Source organism: Protopterus annectens, chromosome 16.part0 (assembly GCF_019279795.1).
Source record: "Protopterus annectens isolate FY-2018-M chromosome 16.part0, PAN1.0, whole genome shotgun sequence".
NCBI classification, from domain to species: domain Eukaryota; kingdom Metazoa; phylum Chordata; order Ceratodontiformes; family Protopteridae; genus Protopterus; species Protopterus annectens.
This window is the reverse complement of record NC_056750.1, coordinates 406,154,754-406,176,297: the sequence shown is the minus strand read 5'-3', so window position 1 is coordinate 406,176,297 and position 21,544 is coordinate 406,154,754. Positions and strand designations below refer to the sequence as shown.

General features: G+C 37.6%; 1 protein-coding gene across 4 annotated transcripts in view; it reads right to left on the bottom strand.

Annotated features, from left to right (window-relative positions):
* Positions 1-21,544, bottom strand: part of LOC122790313 (keratin, type I cytoskeletal 18-like) — a 508,415-nt gene that overhangs the window by 322,776 nt on the left and 164,095 nt on the right. For all 4 annotated transcript variants that reach the window (XM_044057831.1, XM_044057834.1, XM_044057833.1 and 1 more), the window contains exon 4: positions 21,177-21,259. In XM_044057831.1, the coding sequence (XP_043913766.1) occupies positions 21,177-21,259 (83 nt within the window). The remainder of the gene's footprint in view (positions 1-21,176; positions 21,260-21,544) is intronic.

Genomic DNA, 21,544 nt, shown 5'->3' with positions numbered 1-21,544 from the left:
TCTGGATAACATCTATCTAAAAACTTTCTTTTTAAATCAGAAATTGCTTGTGTATACCCCAAAGTTGTCGGGTTGAGCCTTGAGGCTCTCATTAACTGTCCCTTAAGAACATTATTAAAAACAAACCTAGGGTGCATACTATGTCGATGCAACATCGTATTCCTATAACAAGGCTTTCTATAGATACATGTGTTCAGAAGACCATTACCTAACCTAGTCAAAGTGACATCTAGATATGATATATTATCAACTGAATAATTCAACGTAAACTTAAGGAAAACAGTCAATTCATTCATAGTGTTAACAAATTCCAACAATGAAGCCTCATTGCCCTTCCAAACCATAAAAAGATCGTCCACAAACCTTCGGTAAAAGCTGACGTTTGTACGGAACGTCTCAATGGGAAATAATAGCTCCTGCTCCCAGTCGGCCATGACCAGGTTGGCGTAGCTATTGGCACATGAAGTGCCCATAGCTACGCCATCTTTTTGTATATACAATTCTTCACCGAAGACAAAAATATTATTCTGGAGTATAATCTCAAGAAACAAGGCAATAAGATCAACAACCTTTTCATCTAGTTCAGTCCGCATTTTTAAATATCTTTGGACCCTACTTATACCTTCCTCATTAGGTATAACAGTGAAAAGGCTCACTACATCAAGGGTTACTAAGATATAATGTTCCTTTTCATCTAAAGTTACAATATACTCATACAAATCAACCAAGAATTGCTTACTATCCTTCAGAGTAAAAGGGTTATCATTTACTATCGGCCTCAAATAATATTCTATATACACAGAGAAGGGCTCCGTTATCCACCCCTGCCCCGCTACAATTGGTCGCATAGGGGGTTTCTCAAGTGATTTATGGACCTTAGGTAGGCCCTGGATACTGGGAATGAGGGGATTAACAACCTTCAAATATTTAAAGAGTGTCACAGATATAATTTCACTCTTGAATAGATCGTCAAGGGCTTCATAAATCTGAAAAACTTTCACTTCAACTTCTTCCATCTTAACCTTACAATAGAAATCGCTATTACTAAGCATCTCAACCATGCTTAAAATATAATCTGTAGTATTCATTATTACTAGGGGTCCACCCTTATCAGAGGGTCTAATAGCTATCAATTTATCATCACAAAGTGCTCTGAGGGCCTTCCTCTGTAAAAACGTAAGATTACATTTGAAATTAGTCTTACCTCGATGTTTTTTATTATTATATTGTTCATGTAACTCATTTTCAACTAATCTTGAAAATGTATCCAAAAGTGGGTGAAGTATAGGATTATAGATACTATTAGGGCGGAACAGATCTCTCTCCCCTCTATCCGTTTCATCCCTATTACATCCATATTCTAATCTTAACTGTACTTTATGTACAAATGACCTAACATCCAAAACTGAGTCAGTTATATCACTGTCACAAGAGGGAATAAAACTCAATCCTTTATTTAATACTTCTTCTTCATATTTATTAAGGTTCCTATCAGAAAGGTTAATGACTAATGATGTTCCATTTTCTCCCACATCTTTTTGAGTGTACGCCCTGGAGGTTCCTCCCCGGACCCCTTCCTTTTGTATCGACCCCTGCTCCGAGATCTTTGTCTCCCCATAAATTGCGATATTGCTATGGGGAAAGGGGCAGTCTGTTTAGCACTATTACTAGTTGAACTAGATGGTTTATTAACAGTTAAGTTCTTATTTCTATCTGAATCTTTCTCATTCAATTCTTCAGTATTACTAGCATTCGTAGCTTGACTAACATTTCCTGGGGTTATTTCTACTGTAGTTACAGCTACATCACTATTAAGTGTCTGACTATCCCTCGCTCTTTCTACTGTGTTTAAGGTAAAAACCTCACTGTTCCCATTTCCAGCAGGCATTCCTACCCCTTCTATCAAATTACTGACATCAGAAGGAGTAAATGCTCTATCCACTGCATTACTAACATTAATAACATTGCTCCGTGCATTATACTGACTATTTCTATTATTAGTTTGAACAGAACCACTTAATGTACCAATATCACTTGTATTATTATTATTATTATTATTAAACCTCGGCCATGTGAAGACATGGCCGTTTTTGAAATCTTTGGTATCTCTAAGCAGTTTATTACGTTTCTGTTCCAAAAGTCGTTTTTCGAAAATGCATACATTGTCCATCAATCTGTTCAAACTAGACTCAGCTTTCGAAGTATTATATCTTGAAATAATAAAGTTATATTGTTCATATACACTTTTACGTAACACATCTTCTTCAGGCAAATGAAACTCAATCAAGAGTTTCATATAGTCATAACTCAGTCTCAAATTCAATTGTTGCCATTTATATAGCAGCTCAGGCTTAGAGTTACCTGAAGTAGGCATCTTTAAAACTCGTAACCCTCGTGGAACGACTTCCTTCACCAAACACGCTTCAAAATGTTGCCGTTGCAACTGCAGCCTTTTCAGCTTCAAGATGTCCAGTTCCAGCCTAGTTAATGCTGCCGATAATCCGACGATGTCATCTCCTATCTCCGTTTCAAGTTCTATCTCCACGTCTGGTTCATAACAGAGCAGTAAATTCTCCATGCCTGCTACACAATTTGAAAACCGTGCAGACTTCCGATTCGGCAAAACATCCTCTTCCGGTCTATAGGGCAACTCTATGTTCGTACCACTGATACCTTCAGCCATCTCCCTTGAGTGGTACTCGAGAACTAAAAATATAATAAATATAACCAAAACCACTCTCAGGATAAACGTGCCTGCGTTGAATAAATCCAGGAAATAAGTCAAAAAGTTTTTCATGCAGGCACTAAAATAGCTGATTCTTTCCAAATGCCAATGCAGTCTCTACGTACTTCAAACAGTCCACAAAATACAATCCAAACACACCTGATAGGCTAACACATTAAAACGTAACTGTTCATAAATTAAATTAATTATATATAATTATACATATATACATATATATATATATGCATGTTTGTATGATTAATAATTGATATATATATTTTTAATAAATACAGTTTAGTTTTTAAATAATTAGGATTAATAGGCTATATTTATGCATTCTATAGTTGCTTTCACTGTTTAGTTTAATGCGTATGTGTTGGGATATGTGTATAATGTTAAGGTCCCTACTATATAGATGTAGTGGAAGTTCGCCTTGGTTGCAATTATCAATGTACAGTCATGTGTTTAACATATGGTTTATTTAAGCATTTTTATATGCACATGAATTTCTATCAGTATATATATGTTTTTATCATAAATGTCTTTTTAGATATAACACTGTGAAATACATCTGTATGAGAATATATTGATTCTTTTAACATGGTTATAAGTAGACTAATTAACGATATATAGGTTTATTTCAGTAAGTGTTTTTTATGAACAGTTACGTTTTAATGTGTTAGCCTATCAGGTGTGTTTGGATTGTATTTAAACTTGTAATGCTTATGAGCGTGTGTTAAAGTTTGAAAAAGCCTTCGGGTGAAAGCGCTCACTGAATTCAGTAATTAAACCTGTTTTTGGATATACTACAGTTGTATCTTCTGTGACTTGGATTTTGTGGACTGTTTGAAGTACGTAGAGACTGCATTGGCATTTGGAAAGAATCAGCTATTTTCGTGCCTGCATGAAAAAAAAAAAATATATATATATATATATATATATATATATATATATATATATATATATATATATATATTCTCTTGCTTCAGAAAATCAGTATGTTAACCACTGGTTTTAAATAGATGAGTACACCTGCTTCAGTAATTAATGACCATCACAATTAAATCACGAATATCTGGTTTAAGCTTTGTTTTATGCATAAAAATAGACCTTGCAAGAGACATCAAAAGACAAGAGCTACACTGGTATTAATGAATGTTCAGAAATGTACTTGTCACCTTTGTTCACTACTTTAAGCACGTCTTAATGTATGCAAAATAAACATTAAAACTTTATCAGTGTTACACCCAAGTGAAATAAATTTGAATTGCCTCATTTGTCCCAGCTGAACATCTGTTCATGTTTGCACTTTACGTTATAGCTGTTAGCATGTTGTTTATCCACTAGCTAATTTCCTGGGGGGTTTTTTGTGCTCCTGCAGCTGGCCATCAGCTGTCACAAGGCTCCTGTCCTCGCATACCTGATCTACTGGACCCAATTTAGTCTCCTTTGGGTTCAATCATTTCCTAATCCTGGACTATGGACACCTGTACAGCATCATACTGGTTGCCAGGGACAGTGTCCTAACTCCCACCCCCCCTTGCAGCTTTGTCATTGCCATCTCTGAGATCATTGCCCTCAGGAGGTGTATGTGCATTTCCATTTTGATCACAACAATGGAAGGACGTAATATGAAAAGAATACAGGCCCTAACGCAATTATGAGATTTGGAGGTGATGATTGGTTTAAGGTGCTGTGATCTTAGCTGTCCACCTGGAGTATATCTGCACAACAAGTTGGAAATGGCAGGACATGAATATAGTTTGCATAATATATTGTGTGCAATTTACAGTTGATTAAATATCGAAGTATATTTTAGTTTTAGCCCTTTGACTTAGCAGAGAGCAACATAAATACTTTCTTTTTTCGGAAGGTTTGTGGCAAATTTTATTTTGATACAGTTGTAATTTTTGTAGTGGTGGTGTTTTTTTTTTAATATTATTAGTGTCGGGGCAGCATAAAGTAAATATGGTGGTACCAGAGTTTGACAGAATGTATGTATGCTTGTGGAGTTCTAAGTTTTTAATTAGTTTTGGCTATCACATTGTTATTGTGATAGTCAAATTTAGCTTGTTGTGAAATAGTACTTGACAAAGTTTTGTTTGTTCGACAATTTCTAGTGTGTTTTTCTCTTTGAAGTGATGGTTATTTGGAAAATGTCCTTGCTATGTATACTGGGTTTGAAGAGCATCAGTTTTTGGCACTTAATGTGAACTGTCTGTAGTCCATTCTTCAAATTCATTTCAGGGTTGCACTGCTCATACCAATTTCTGCAAGCCTTTAAAGCAGTAGTTTTTGGGATAAAGCATCAGTCTTAGCCAGATCTAAGAACAGTGAGCAAGTGTGTTTTATTGTGACAAGAAATGTTAGAAGAGCAGAGTCAGTACTGTGTCAAGGTCAAAAAAACATGCTGATGTGAAAACGGGTTATCTGAAGTTGTTTGTTAATGCATTTTTCAAGAGTTTTGCAGTTTTCTGATAGAACAGCTGTTGTTGTGTAGTCTGAGATAGTATTGCTTTGTCCACCTATATGTATGGCTGTTATGTATGCTTGTTTCTGTAAGGCTGGTACATATTGTCCTTTGATAAATGGATTGTTAAGTATGACTATGGGATAGATGATAGATTATGTTGCTAGATATAGATGTTAGGGGGAGTTTGTCTGGGACAAGTGTGGTAGATTGTAGTATGACTTATATTTTTTGACAGTTAACTGAGAATAAATGAATGGCAAGTGTGTAGTTTTAACTGTTTTTGAGATGATTGCAGAGAATGGAAATGCCTATTAGGGTTGCTGCTAGGTGACGATAATAGGGAGTTGGCTGCTTGTTTAATATACAAGTTTAATTTACAAACTGTATTATAATCTTATTCCTGATTTAGATGGTTTGGAGTTTTATTTACCTGGATTTAATACAATTAAGTGTTTCAGATTTGTGGTAGTAGTTTTTGGCCTTTTATACTATATTCTTTATTAGATTTCTTAGTGTTCTATAGTTTTGATCAGTGGATCTGGTTTGCGATTTTCCTGTTTTCTATGTTTTATCCCCGTTTGTCATCAGTTGTTTCATTTCAGAGGGCTGGGTTGCTTTTATTTATTTTTCTTTTGCAGTAGAGCTATAGAATGCAGTATACAGAGAAGGATCTGATTAAAGTAAGAGATGGCTTAATCAATGGGCAGGAATTTTTGTGGGGTCCAGTTGCATGACTTTAGTAAAGAGTTGAAAGTGTGTGTGTTGAAATGTTTAGTGCATCTTCTCTAAGTAACAGATGTAGTTTGGTTTTATATTTTTGGTTTTCTCCATTTTTCAGTGGTCATTAATAGTCAGGTGGGGTAGTAGAAGCATTTAGTGTTTGATATTTGAATTGAGAATCCAGTGTGTGTGGTGTTTTTTATAGTATCATAGGAGATTACTGGGTTATCAACCCAGAGGTCATTTCATCCCAGTGTAATACCATAGATACACTAGTCAATACTGTATTTAGTAATGACTGCCCATGTCCAGGAGGGTTGTGGGCACTATCCCTGGTAGGAATTTATGTTGTCCCATCCATTCATCCAGGTTCCTTTTAAACAGTGTCCTAGAGGTGCTCTGCTTCTCATGAAGTGGCAGCATATTCCAAAGATGCGGCAGTTGCTAGTAGATAAATCTGTCTCTCCACCATGTCCTGTTCAAGTCACAGGCCATATTTAGGTCCTTTGAAGAGGTAGCTCTAGTCCTGCTTGATTTATGGATGTGAGGCAAATTCATTAGGTTTGGGTTGGAGATTGCTCTGTAAGCCAGGGATAAGTCTCCCCAAAGAAGTCTATATGATACAGAGTATAGTGACAGGGACTTTAGTTGGTTTGTGTAAGGCATGTGCTGGAGTCCCTTGATCTTCTTTGTTGGAAACCTCTGAGGTGTCTCCAGTTGCTTTGTACTGTACATACCAAAAAGGGCGTTATACTAAATTATAATTATGGGCCTGATTAGTGATGAGTAAAGAGGGGTTATAACCTCCTTTGCTCTAGGGGCTATGCCTTTGCTTTTCAAGTCTGTTACGTAGAAAGCCTGCCTTACTACAGACACATGATGGTCCAACTTAAGGTTGTAGTCTACTTGTGATCCCAGATCCCTTACCACTTTGTAGGTACGTAGGATTTTGCTGTTAATTTGATAGTGTGAAGGCACATTGTTTTTACTGAAGGGAATGATGATGTATTTCTTTGCATTTAGTTGGAGACCGTGACTAAGACACCAGTGGCTGGTCTGCGTAAGACCCTCCTGAAAGTATACTGACTTCATTTGGGGATTTGATAATTGCACCCAGTTTACAGTCGTCCGCAAACTTTGACAGCCACTGCCCCTTAGTTTTGGCCTGAACTTCTGAGAAGTATATACCAAACACTAGGGGGGCCCAGCACTGACCCTTGTGGCACCTTTCTCGTGACAGGTTTGCTGGTTGATGTGGAGTCACCCACTTTGACAGTGTGTGACTGGTCTGTGAGCCAGTTGGCAAGCCATCTTACAACAAAGGGGTTTACATTCAATTTGCTAAGTTTATCAGTAATGCCTGAGTGTGGGATTGTGTTGAAGGCCTTGGCCAAGTCGAGGTATGCTGTGTGCAAAGATTTAGCCTCATCAATGGCCAGGTCAAATTTTGAAAGAAATACACCATGTTTAACAGGAAGGATCTGCCCTTGAAGAAGCTGAATTGGGTTGGATCCAGGGTTTGAAGGTCATCTATGTCTTTACAGATGAGTCTGGTCAGACTTATGGGTCTATAATTCCCTGGGTCTGTTGCTAAGCTATCTTTGTGGAGGGGAATAACTGTTGCTGTTCTGCATTCTGCAGGAACATCGCCTGTTGTTAGGCTATAATTTAAATAGGATACTTAATGGTGTTGTTAATTCATGTTTTAGTTTGTATAGAAGACCGCCTGGGATGCCATCTAGTCCCATAGAGGCTGTGTTTTTTGCCTTGGACAAGGCTTTAATGACCTGCTCTTCAGATATGTAGAATGAAGGGGTGGGGGGCTTGTGGGCAAGGTTTGTGATAAGTTTGGAGGGGATAAGGAAGTGAAATTTTCTGATCTATATCACATCGTCAATTGAACTAGTTAGCAAATACCTATTCATCGAACTCTTTTTGTTGAAAGCTCTATCCATCAATTTTAAGCGAAAGTTTTCCTAGGGAAAATAACCACTAGGCCAACCAGTGATAGTACAAAAATAACATTTAAAACCCATTCAGGTAGGAATCTATGCCCCCCCCCCCCAACTTAACTATACCAACTCTGAGATCATACTACAGTGGGGAAAAGGGCAAATTCACGATAATGGCCCAGCATTCCCTCCAGGAAAAATTTAGTTTAAATGAACGCTTGATGGATTAAGGCTTCGTTGAATAGGGTTCGATGAAAAGGTATTCAACAAGTAGGTTTTTCGACAAAGCGAGGTATACCCAAATTTTCACCAGATCTGTCCGCCAGGAGGTTTACTATCTCTGTGGGATCAGTGTGTGTGTGTGATATTGTTAATCACTAGTTTGGCTCATGCCAGAGTATTACCTTTTTGGCTGTGTATTTAGCTGTAAAAGGCCTTATGGTTATACTTTGGCTGTGATTGCTAAGTTTTTCTCAAAGTCACTCTTAGAGGATTTGACATGTTGTCTTATTTGCCTGTTGAGGCTGAGGAGGGTGCTTTTCAGAAAACCTTTGTTTTCCCAGGCAGCAACTTTTTGTGTTTGTTGTAAAGTTTGTTGATGCTGGATTTCTCCAGGGTGGCTTGCTTTTACTTGGGGCTCTGGCTTTAACTCTCTCTGGAACAGCCGAGTCTGTACATTTATGCAAGTGACTGTACAGGGCTTTAGTTTAAGCTTTGTTGTTATTACCATTCCAGCTGGGGGTGGGGCCTAGAAAGCATTTATAACTTCCCCTGGGAGGGTATACTTGCCTTGGTGAAGTTTTTTTAGTCTGATGTCACCCTTTGTGAGTTCTGGTGTTAGTGCCAGTTCAGTGGCAACTTATTTGTGGTCATATTTAACTAATGAAGTCCGTCAGTCGTGGTGGTGCATTGTTTGTCATGTTAGTGAGGACCACATCTAGTATGTTTGTTCCTCTTGTTGAGGTTTGAACAATTTGTTCCAGGACATTTGAGTTAACAAAGTCAAAGAACTTTTGTGCTAGTGAGTTAGGGCTAGAGTAGGTTTCCCAGTTGATGGGGGATAATTGAATCTCCCATGACCAGGGTGTTTGGCATTATTTGGATTGACTCCAGTTTAGTCAAGTAAGCCTCGTGCACATCATGATCTATGAAGGGGGGTGTCTATAACTAGCTGTGACTTGAATGGGGGGTCTTACCCACCCTATCTATTATTACCAGTTCAATTATTAGCCAATAACCAATGTAGATGATAATGGCATTTACTGCTCAGTAGCATGGAAATGCAAACCTGCTAATCAAATCTGGATGTTACTTACTCCAAAGGACAGAGTTCAGGCACATATGATGTGTAGGACCAACACATTCCCTGCACAATACAAAGGACCTGTAAGCATAGTGGTATGACTAGGATGTTAGCTCACTACAGGTGTAGCCAAATAAAGATTTATAAACGTGAACAGACAGAGACATTTTCTACTGGGTGTCTTGATAAGAGAATTGTGAGGGTGCAGAAAGAAAGAAAGAAATAAGGTGTCCTGCAATAATTGTTCACAAATAAAGGATTTTTGTTATGTTTTCACTGTATACAGCAGCAGTGCTTAAAGAAACTTAACAGTAAAAATTAAAAGAAAAAGGTATATGTTTGCTAAACTGTTTTCTTAACTATTGGAAATATAAAACCAGTCTGTAGAATTCATCTTCAAATAAATGAACTTAGTTAACTAATTAACTAAAATACTGTTATTTCTGGTCTACTTTTATTCACTTCCTTGTTTTACCAAATGCTTAGGTGCCGTCCAATGTATGTTTGTAAATATTGTAACATTACTTTAAGTATTGTCACTACTGTTGTTTCATGGTTATATCTAAACACAGAAAATATTTTAGTGTTCTGCCTTATATAACTCTGTAATATCTTTGTTTCATTGCTAACTTTTGGATAAACACTGGTTTAGCCTGAAAGTGGTCTAGTTGGATTAATGTTCCACAGAGGCTAAGAAATTTAAAGAAGTAAAAACTAACTACCAAACTAATTAACTGAATGCTCAGTTAAAAGCATAAGAGAATGAGTTGTAGTTTAGGAGTATCTTTCTTGTAAAGCATATAACATATAAATAAGAATTAGAGCATTTCATATCTGGACCACCATTTTGGAAAGTGATAATTAACGTACAGTGATATTAGAAATTACTCTTTTATTTCTAAGCAATTTTAACTGAATGCAGTTGTATGCTTGGGCAACATCAGTGTTATTTCAGACCCTATTAGCACTCCCAATTCTTTAACATAGGATCCCACTTCAAGAGCAGAGTTGCCTAATTTGATGTGTATACCCACTGTAGTACTGTGCAACATAGACTTGCTTTTACTAACATTACATTTTATGCTTATTTTAGTGGTCCATGCTTCAAGCACGCACAGATACTTTAGTGCCTCAGTGTCATTTATGTTATCTATGGCAACTTCAAGTTTTACAGTTATTAGTGTATTTTGTGACCCAAAAATCAGATAATATTGGTAACATAGGAAATGCCATATTAAATTATATTGTGTCAAACTGAAGCATTGTTAAGAGGAATGCTGTTGCCTGAAGGCTAGTGTACAATGGAGCCAAGCAACTTCAGCCATTTGATCTCACTCTTAACCTAGGAAAAGACAAGGAAATTCTGTTGGAAAGGCTGGTGGAGTTTATGAATGTCATGGTATCAGTATTTGAAACTCAAAGCTGAATCCAAAACTTTCAAAACAAATATCTGATCCATATGAACTTCATAGAAACATATATAAAAAACAATAAATACCAAATTGCGTAACTCAAATATTTAAATCAGTAAAAATATCTAAATATGGATTTTTGACAAAAATTATTTCATACAAATATTTCTAAGAATAAAATACCAAATGGTGTGAAAAGCAGCTATTCATTTTCATTTGCCATTATTTCAGTGCACTCTAATCTGTCATTTGTACTCCAGAATCACAGTAGTCCAGGATAAGGAAAATCACCATTAACAATGTGGCCTCTGAATATCATGCTTACGAATGTTGATATTTAGACAGCTATGTCACCTTCCCAAACCCCTAAAACAGACGGAAGCTATTCAGTGTATATTACAAATAACATACCATGCTAACACAAACTACCTAAAATTAACCTGAACAAATTCACAGTTACTTCACTGTATGACTCGAACCTTAATAAAACATCTCTCAGGCTTTACTGCTTCTTTGTATTAACGCCAAGGCACACTAATGCACAGCTTTCTGTGTCAGAATGCACCATCAGATATGAATTAGCCTCACACTTCAGAATTATGATAGTCTTACGTTTGTGTTTTCAGATGCTTAATTTTAGTCTGTATTCACACGTATTGTCTTCACATTGACTCATTCATTCTCTGGTTTTATGCTTAATCAAGTGCAGGAATATGGGGGAGTAAGAACCTTCATATTCATCCCCAAGCCCCAGTCTGACACTAGAAAACCTGTCGGCACAATAAACCATCAAATATGAATTGGTCAGACTCTTAATTTGGATCATATCCTAGCACTCAGTAAACACAAAGCATAGAAACTAACCCTGAATAGGGAATTAGCCTATCAGAGGAGGCAAATACACACATATACACCAGTGGCGGCTGGTGACTTCAAATCACAGGGGGGCTGCAGGAGACAGCTGAATGGGTGGGGTCAAGGGGAGGGGGTGTGATCAACCAGAAAGGGGAGGAGCTATGCACAAAACCACAAAAAACTAACTTTAATTAAATACGCTGCCCTGGGTGGCAAACCATCATTATGAAAGTCCAATCAAGACAAAAATAAGTGTAGAAGAATAAAAATATTTCAATGCATTGGCTGCATGACAGCTTACTTAATATCTAGATGGAAACAAAAGGTTGTGAGGCATGAAAAAATAAATTACTTTTTAAATACATTACTGGAATGCCAGTCAAAATCAAGTATAAGAAAAACCAGAAGCACTCAACTCAAACCACTTCTCCTTGCACTGCAGTTCTAATTATAATATATTCAGCTTTATTAAAGTACCAAGTAACATGCTGAAAGTAGAAATCTATGTGATGCCCCCACTTGTAAAAATGTTTCTTATCCAAAAATGACCTGCTGCCTGACAACTTGTTTCATGGGGAAAACATGATAAAAGTAAAAAATGAAAAGCACACAAGAAACAAGCTCAAGATACACTGCTTAAAGGATTACTGTACAGGTTATGGACCACACATGATTGGCATTCTGTTTAGTTTACGGGTAAAGTCTGTAGAGATGACTGGAAGTCTCCAACAAGTGTAATGAGCTTTTTAAAATAATGGAATCCTGTCCTTTGATACCCAAGGCTTATACATTATCTAGTCAAGTATTCTCTGAATGGCAACAACAAAAAGGCGTTCAATGTTGGCAATTCTTTAACAGTATGCTTATTAAAGCTTACTTGCATCTTACGATCTCAGACAAGCTTACCTTATGGTCATTAAAGCATTGCTACTTAAACACAGAGCAACAGGCACTTTGAGTAATAAGCATAAATCAACAGTACAAATATATGACAGAAACCAGACCATTCTGCAAAATCAAGGACAGATGAAAAGCCACTGTAGTACTTATGCAGTGTGTCCTCCCCATCCAAGGTAGATACAACTACTCCTTGCCTTGCTTGGACACATCCAGAGTCACTACATGGGGGAGTGGGGTACAACAAGCATGTCACAATTTGAAATCTCTCTGGCTGACTGTGATGGCCCTGACACATTTGTCATACCTCTCAACCTCAAGAGCAAGAAATCTGGACAAAGCCATACACAGAAGTGGGACAAAGGCCCAACAATAAGGACAATTTTTAAATATTGCTCTAATAAACTTAGAAAGATAATAGAATAGGTCTTGCATTAGTATGAATTTTCTGAAGGGTATAAAATCTGAAACTCAAATGTCTGTCATTTTCTAACTTCAGTCTTTAGTGATTTGTCACTAATTTGCCAAAAAACACAATTTTATGAAAAATGGACCAAAAATGTGATGCAAAAATATAAAATAGACACACAATACAGCTGCTACCTGTCAAAGAAGGGACACTTTAATATTAGTACTGCTACCTTGAGCAGCTGACAAAATATAAAAGAATCTACATGCATTTCAAGTAATCTATAACTTTGATTATTACAGTTATTTCTTAATTGTAAACCCTCCATGTTTTCTTCCAAAATTGCTATTTATGGAGGGATTATTAGGGGGAAGAGCAACATTTTGAGCCAAAAATTGGGGACAGTTGAGAGGTTGGCTATGCCTAATTCTATAAAGCAATTTATTTGCATGCACCTCTCAACCTGTTAATGCAGTAAATCTGAACAAGGCCAAATATATTGGGGGCACATATAAACAGTACTAAAATTGCTCTTGTATAAATTGAGACAGTTGATAGAACAGCTCTTACTTTAACATGCATTTTTCTGAAGGTTATGAAGTCTGAAACTTATTATTGAGTGACTTCTGGCAAATCATTTAGGAATTAAAACTACAAATTTTATGAACAACAAACCAAAAATAAGAAGCAAAAATCTATTAATTCTTTGAAAATCTGGACAGTTGGGAGGTATAGTTCAGCTGGGCCTGTCTGAGTTTGCTGCCCTCCCCCCCCCTGACAAAATAATGGTTGAATGGAGCCTCTGCAGCCATTCCAATGAACCCTTACTTGGCTATTTCACTCCATTTACCATAAACACTAATGTGCATACTGCTTTACTTCTATGATGAGTTGGACTTCATTTGAAAGTTTTATTTTGTATTTTACAGCACAAACACTAAGTCATCTGTTAAACAAAGCAATGCAGTCTCACAATGAAAACTTAGCATTAAAACTTCTCTGCCCTTGAAACTCACATTCATTGAAACAGCATTGAAACCCACATTCAAAGAAAATACATTTTGCCAGTGGCAGATAAAGATTAATTTTGGGCTGTTTTCGAATCATAGGCCCCTTGCATATGAAACATACATGTGCTCTTTGATACACCTTCCTCATTGTACTAAAATTATATTCCTTGTACAATACAGTACACTTGTTAGAGGGTGTTTTAAATTTGTTTTGAACATTTTTCCAGTAAGCAATGAAACAAACCATATGCACCCATAATGGCAAAACTGCCCAGTTGAGAACATTTATCATAAAAAAGTCTACTCAGACTTCCACAGTCCACCATTATTAGTAAATATACACAATTCTACAGTTCACCATTATTAGTAAATATGCACAATTCCACAGTCCACCATTATTAGTAAATATGCACAATTCTACAGTCCACCATTATCAGTAAATATGCACAATTCTACAGTCCACCTTTATCAGTAAATATGCACAATTCTACAGTCCATTATCAGTAAATATGCACAATCTCTGAAGTAAGTCATCTAAATAATTCCACATTAAAGAAATCTGTAACTAATGAAGCGGTTGCTGCTAGCGATCACCTTTATATTTCATGGTTTCATCGAAAAATAAAGTGTCTGTTGCCCCTCAGGAATAAATTGCCTATATTACATTAAAAAAATGATAAGCTAGTAATAATATTGCAGGAGGAAATGGATGGCAAACTGATAACGAACTCATAGTTAGTATCTTCACCAAGGAGAACATTCTCAGTACGGCAGCATCCACCTCTTGTGGGAGTAGAACCCACAGCCTTCTGCATCAAAAGCAAGTACACAACCTGTTGTGCTATAGTATTAACTAGGCAAAGCACTAAAATTCTATTCCCCTGCAGCTCTCAGCTCCTTGTAAAATCTACTCAGTACTCAACTGCATCTCAACTTCGCAGCCCAAGAAAACTGGAAAAAGCCAAAATGTATTGGGGGGTGGGGTCAAAAGCCCAAAAAACAGGGACACATTAAACATTGCTTGTATAATCTTGGAAAGTTGCTAGAATAAAATGTTGTGTTGCCACCATATATTTTACTGCCAAGGTCCCTGAGCAAAAAACAGTCAGAGTAACATACCACTACGCCACATCAGCTGCTTTGTAAAAGAGAGGAAGACTCACACTTAAATGGCTATCATTTAGTGAATTCAGTTCTCACCATAGCTGTCAACCTCTTAGTACAAAACACCTGGACAAACCCAGTAATGAGGGAATACAGCCCTCAAACATATTCAGTGAATTCAGTTCTTGCCATAGCTGTCAACCTTAGCACAAAAACCTGGACGAAGCCAATAATGGGGGAATACAGTCCCAAAAATAGGGACAAATTTAAAATATTCATCTTATAAACTTAGAAAATTGCTAGAAAAAAAGGTTGTGCTACTATGTATTCTGAAGAACATGAAGTTTGAAATTCAAATGCCGGTCAATTTTACTGCGGACAGAACAAAAACAATTTTCAGCAGAGACGCAGGGATTAATACTGCAGACAAGTCTTTGTAAAATGGCAGGGCACCAGAGCAAATCCACACAAATACAGGGAGGAGATGCAGACTCCACACAGAAGCCACCCCAACCGAGAATCAAACCAGAAAACCTATAGCTGTGAGGCAACAATACTACCACTGCACCATCAATTATGCAAGGAATTAAACATTCAGAAACCTGAAGTCTGAAATTCAAATGCCTGTCAATTTTACTGCGGACAGAACAAAACCAATTTTCAGCAGAGACGCAGGGATTAATAGTGCAGACACGTCTTTGTAAAATGGCAGGGCACCAGAGCAAATCCACACAAACACAGGGAGGAGATGCAGACTCCACACAGAAGCCACCCCAACCAAGAATCAAACCAGAAAACCTATAGCTGTGAAGCAACAATACTACCACTGCACCATCAATTATGCAAGGAATTAAACATTCAGAAACCTGAAGTCTGAAATTCAAATGCCTGTCAATTTTACTGCGGACAGAACAAAACCAATTTTCAGCAGGGATTAAAACTGCAGACACGTCTTTGTAAAATGGCAGGGCACCAGAGCAAATCCACACAAACACAGGGAGGAGATGCAGACTCCACACAGAAGCCACCCCAACCAAGAATCAAACCAGAAAACCTATAGTTGTGAGGCAACAATACTACCACTGCACCATCAATTATGCAAGGAATTAAACATTCAGAAACCCGAAGTCTGAAATTCAAATGCCTGTCAATTTTACTGCGGACAGAACAAAACCAATTTTCAGCAGAGACGCAGGGATTAATACTGCAGACACGTCTTTGTAAAATGGCAGGGCACCAGAGCAAATCCACACAAATACAGGGAGGAGATGCAGACTCCACAAAGAAGCCACCCCAACCAAGAATCAAACCAGAAAACCTATAGGTGTGAGGCAACAATACTACCACTGCACCATCAAATATGCAAGGAATTAAACATTCAGAAACCCTTAAGTCTGAAATTCAAATGCCTGTCAATTTTATTTAACATTTTTTAATCAGGACAGTCTGACTTGGAACAAAAAAACAATTTTCAGCAGAGGCCCAGGAAGAAATAATGCAGACATGTCTTTGTAACATGGGAGGACACAAAAGCAAACCCACACAAACACAGGGAAAAGATACAGACCCCACAAAGAAGGAACCCCAGCCAAGAATCAAACCCGAGAACCTGCAGCTGTGAGGCAACAATGCTACTACTACACCATCAAATATCAAGCATTGCAACATTTACAAACCACAGATATTATGAGGAACAGATCAGATCGAATATGAGGCAAAAATCTGCAATTTTTTTACAAATGGTGGTGGGTAGGGAACTCAAGTCTTTAACACCTGCATACAGGGTACAGGGTTCAAGCCTGAGGTATTTCCTGCCACACCACCATGAGCACCTGGGGCATTTATACACACACACACACACACACACACACACACACACACACACACACACACACACACACACACACACACACACACACACACACACACACACGCACACACACACACCCCCCCCTCCAGTATAAACATTGTAAAGTCATAAGCACCATACACTTACAATCCAGTATAAACATAAAAGCACCATACACACACAATCCAGTATAAACATAAAAGCACCATACACACACCTCCAGTATAAACATTGTAAAGTCATAAGCACCATACACTTACAATCCAGTATAAACATAAAAGCACCATACACACACACACACAATCCAGTATAAACATTGTAAAATAAAAGTAAAAAGCACCATACACATACACTTACCTGAATATATCCAGCTAACGTACATACTGCCCGCGCAATACTCCAAAGACCTGCGAGATCCCAAAGCTCCTTCCCGACGACGAGACTGTCCTGACTGCTGCTCTTGCAGTCCGGACGCGACCCATAATCCTAGCGAGTCTGTGCACTTTAAAAGTGCACAGACGTCTCCTTGTGTCCCCCTATGGGGACTGCCGGACTGCCTTGAGCATGCGCATAGACCAACAGTAGTCGGGACTACTGCGCATGCGTGAAGTCCGCGAAATTTCAAAAAATAATTTTCTTTCTATTTTTTATTTTGAGGGGGCTGCAGTCCGGCAGCCCGATGCCACGAGCCGCCCCTGATATACACACACACACACACACACACACACACTGTATGACAAAACCCACATACGTACAGAAAAATCTGGATACTCCACAAAGAATGAACCCAGCCAAGAATCAAACCATAGATCTAAGCAATGCATGTCATTAGTGCAAACTGCTACTCTACTGTGTCACCATCCATCTTCACACTTTCTGTTCCTTGTCCCACAGATGGACACCAGCAAAGCTTCACTCAGCAGAAGTCCAGCCCAGCCTAATCCAGTAATCTCTTTCCCTCTCTCTGGGTCATCAGGCAGCCACCTAGACTCTAGCTGATGTGACTTGTGGATTTCAGCAAGGCTTCTTATCACCATGCCAATGATAAGGCTTGTAGAGAAATTAAATCGTGTGAGGGTTAGGCCAAAAATAATGAGCTGAATGGAGTGATAATCTAATGAACGTGACAGATCTTAAGCTGCCTTTTTCCACTGTATTAACATTTTTACATCTTAGAAATATATGACTTTGATAGTGTGGTGTTTTTGAGAGAGAAATATGAACGTAATATGCATTTCGCCATACCACCTCCTGTATGTTTCAGTTATAGTTTTAGGGTGAAATAAATTTTCCAGCCTAATAAAAGTGCTTGCGCAGTCTGCTCAGATTCATAACCCAAGCATAGTATGTGGCTTTATTTAAATATTTACTGATTTCTTTTTGCAACACCCAAACATGAAGCCATTGTGCCTGTGTACCTGATTTAATTTATTTTGGAACGCCCTGTTTAGTACTTTATTTGCATGATTTCCATTCTGCAGTTAAATATTGTGCCAAACGGATATCGAATAAAAAAGTTGGATTTTAAACACATGCATATTAACCCCTTCACTCCAATGGAGCTCAGGAAGTTTGCACTGTAACTTCCAGTGGGTGGAGCCTAAGCCTTTTGACAGGATCAAATTATATCCTCACATTTAAAAAAAAAAGTATTTCTGTTTAGGGGTTAGGGGTCGCCACAGCGGAACTCCGGTCCGCTAATGATTGGCAGTGGATTTGTATGGTGCTAAGTTGCCAGCCCTACGCCCAACCTTCAAAGAAGGCATGCCCATTCACGCATGCACCTACCTGCATGTCTTTAACGTCACTCGACTGTGGAGAGGACATGCAGACTCCACACAGAAGGGCGCTCCAGCCGGGAATTGAACGGGAGAACCTCTTGCTGTGAGGCAACAATGCTAACCACTGCACCACCGCGGGTTTTATATCCTCACATTTCAAGCAAATGTTCAAATCTCTGGAACCACAGGGATTATGAAAGAACTATAAATGGCAAACTCTTCAGCACAAATTATTTTTATAGTTGTATTATTATTTAGGTTCTAGGTCTTAAATCAACTTTTATAAGTCACAGTAAACACAGTTGCTTTTATGTTTGTAATATTTTGTAAATAACTTAAAACATTTCATCAACCACTCAAGTTACATATAGTCAGCAGCATTTTATTCAACTAGCTGAGAGCTTTCATATGAAGCTAAGGAGTTCTGTCTGTGTTACTTGGTTTTTGAGATATTTAAAAAAAGTGAAAATTAGATCTGTATAAATTACTACCATAAAAACAACAGTTAATATCTCTTTACCTGCACTAGACAGAGGACAAATATTAATGCAGTAGAGTTTGCCATTGTGTAAGCTTTAAGATGAAACTTTTAAAACCTTGTACATAGCATGGTTTTGGAATTATTGATGCAAATATGAACAAGTAATATTTGACACTTAGAGGCGTCAGTGGGAGGTAACTGCAGATGCACCTGGAGGAATCACTCGGATGTAATGATTTAACAAATAGGCACTGATATAAAATATACTTACTGACATTGCCTACAAAGAGTTTGTTTTGCAATCCTTTTCAGCTTGACTGCTAAAATGGCTGTCAGAATGCTTCATGCTTGAGTTTTGAGCAAATGTTTATTTATAGCATTTGATAATTGGTTAACTGAACTTCTCTTGTAAACTTATTCTGTCACAACTTGGGTAGAAAACACAGACAAAAGCAAAGGCTATATTCAAAGATAATTTAGAGCAGTCATTCAAAGAGTGGGTCATTGAAAGGTGTAAGAAACTCAAGACTGCTCTGAAGAAACCAACACGAGTAGCAGAAAGAAATGCAAGACAGTAACTGCAGCTTTGGAACAAATCACAGACCATAAATTGCATGCCACTGTGGCTGTCTTTTAAATGGACAATGAGCATGGGCTGAGTAGCTATGGAAGGTGGGCCCATACAATGAACTCTAAAGATTTGTGAGATAAGGAGAGACCTGTCATAACAAACAGAAGGCATGAATTCAGGAGGTGGGGAATACCACTGGCAAAGACACAGAACTTTCCAGAGATTAAGGATGGTGTTCTCGTATAGCATGTACTGAAAAGAAATTGGTAGGGGGGCACTGTGATGTGACTCTGTGCAGCAGGACGTGAACGTGAATTTGGAAGGTGTTTAACCCTGGACAACAAGCAGGGAGGTGTGGGGGGGGGAGAAGGAACGAGTATACATTTGGCCAGTAGGAGTAGATAAAAGGGTTGTGTAGCTGGCCATAAGGTTCATGAGAATGTTGTTTTGGCTGTATGGGGCAAAAGAGTTAGGGTTTAATAAAGCTACAAGGAAATATTCACTTAGGTTGTTAGAAAGTTAATGCAGATGGGACAGAACAAGCATCCCATGTCCAGTGGATGTCTTCCTTATGCATGTTCAAGTCAATATTTAACACTAATGCATACATGACATCTTGTGGGGAGCAGTAGTTCCATACGTAGTCAGCAGATATGTCATATGTCAGCGTATGTAGAAGGTTTGTGTCAACAGATGCTAAGGAAGCATGGACATGTCATTATGATGTAACTGCACATCAATAACCGTACTTAAAATAGAGATAAACAAAATCACAGTTCAGTTAGATAGAGATACTAGCCCAAACAAATCCTACAAGTTTCTGGTTAATTATGTGGCATAGAAACCCATTATATACAAATAAGAAACCAAAGTACTGTAGAAAAATTCTAAATAAATAGGTGGGACATATCAAATGAAAGGCTTTATCTGACTAACTTACAGCAATAAAAGAAGGAAGCCACGGGCTGGTGCATGGACTGAAGTGATGAATGGAATGAATGAAATCAGTCCATATTAACAACTGAAGGGTTTGAAATTGGATTGGAAACGAAAGTAAAAATTAACTAAATAAATATAAGATAAAAATGGCTAACTTGCTGTCATGCATTGCTCTTAAAAAGACAGCATTGGGTATTTGTAAACACTTGGTATATGGAAATGTTAAATAACTTGATTTTGCTTAAGAAAATGATAGTACCATGTTTAGCAGCTGTTTCAAAACAATATATATATATATATATATATATATATATATATATATATATATATATACTTGTATTACAGAATGTAATTTTACATCAGCTCTGATTTTTGATCTGCAACCCTAGAAGGTCTGAAGTGACCTTATTTGGAAACAGATATCTGATGGACAAAAATGTTTCCTGTATGGGCCTACAGAACTTTCCAAAGAAAACAAACAAACAAAAAATATGTTCTTGCAGCATCACTCAGATTAAAACAAATGTTAATAATAATTTGCCCTTTTATTCAAACAGCAAACTATTTTGAACTAGAAGGGCTATGTCTGACACCTTTTTAATAATGACATAATCTGGGACATTGCAGCTATGGTGAGTTTTCCTACAGCAAAATGAAATGCTTCATATAGCATACCACAATTATTTTTTACTAACTTCAGTCTGTAGTCCTCTGCAGTCAGTTTTGCATTGTCAATATCCAGTAGAAGTTTTGTATTCTCGTTGGTCAGTTTCTCAATCTGAAAAATAAGAAGGCAGATCAGGCTGTACTATCAAGACGCAAAATAAGAAATCAAACACATGGAAATATGTAGTGCACATAATCTTGTTTATATTATGCATGTAAAATAATGGATATTGGTTTGTTCACAGGCTCAGGTGCTAGGCTGTAATAAATACATTATCTGACAAAATTAAAACACAGTGAGTTTTTGGTTAAAATACTATGACTTGCCTAACCCATATGGCATCAGTTGTACAACTAAATTTAAGCTCTCGGCATTTCGACAGACTTACTTGACTTG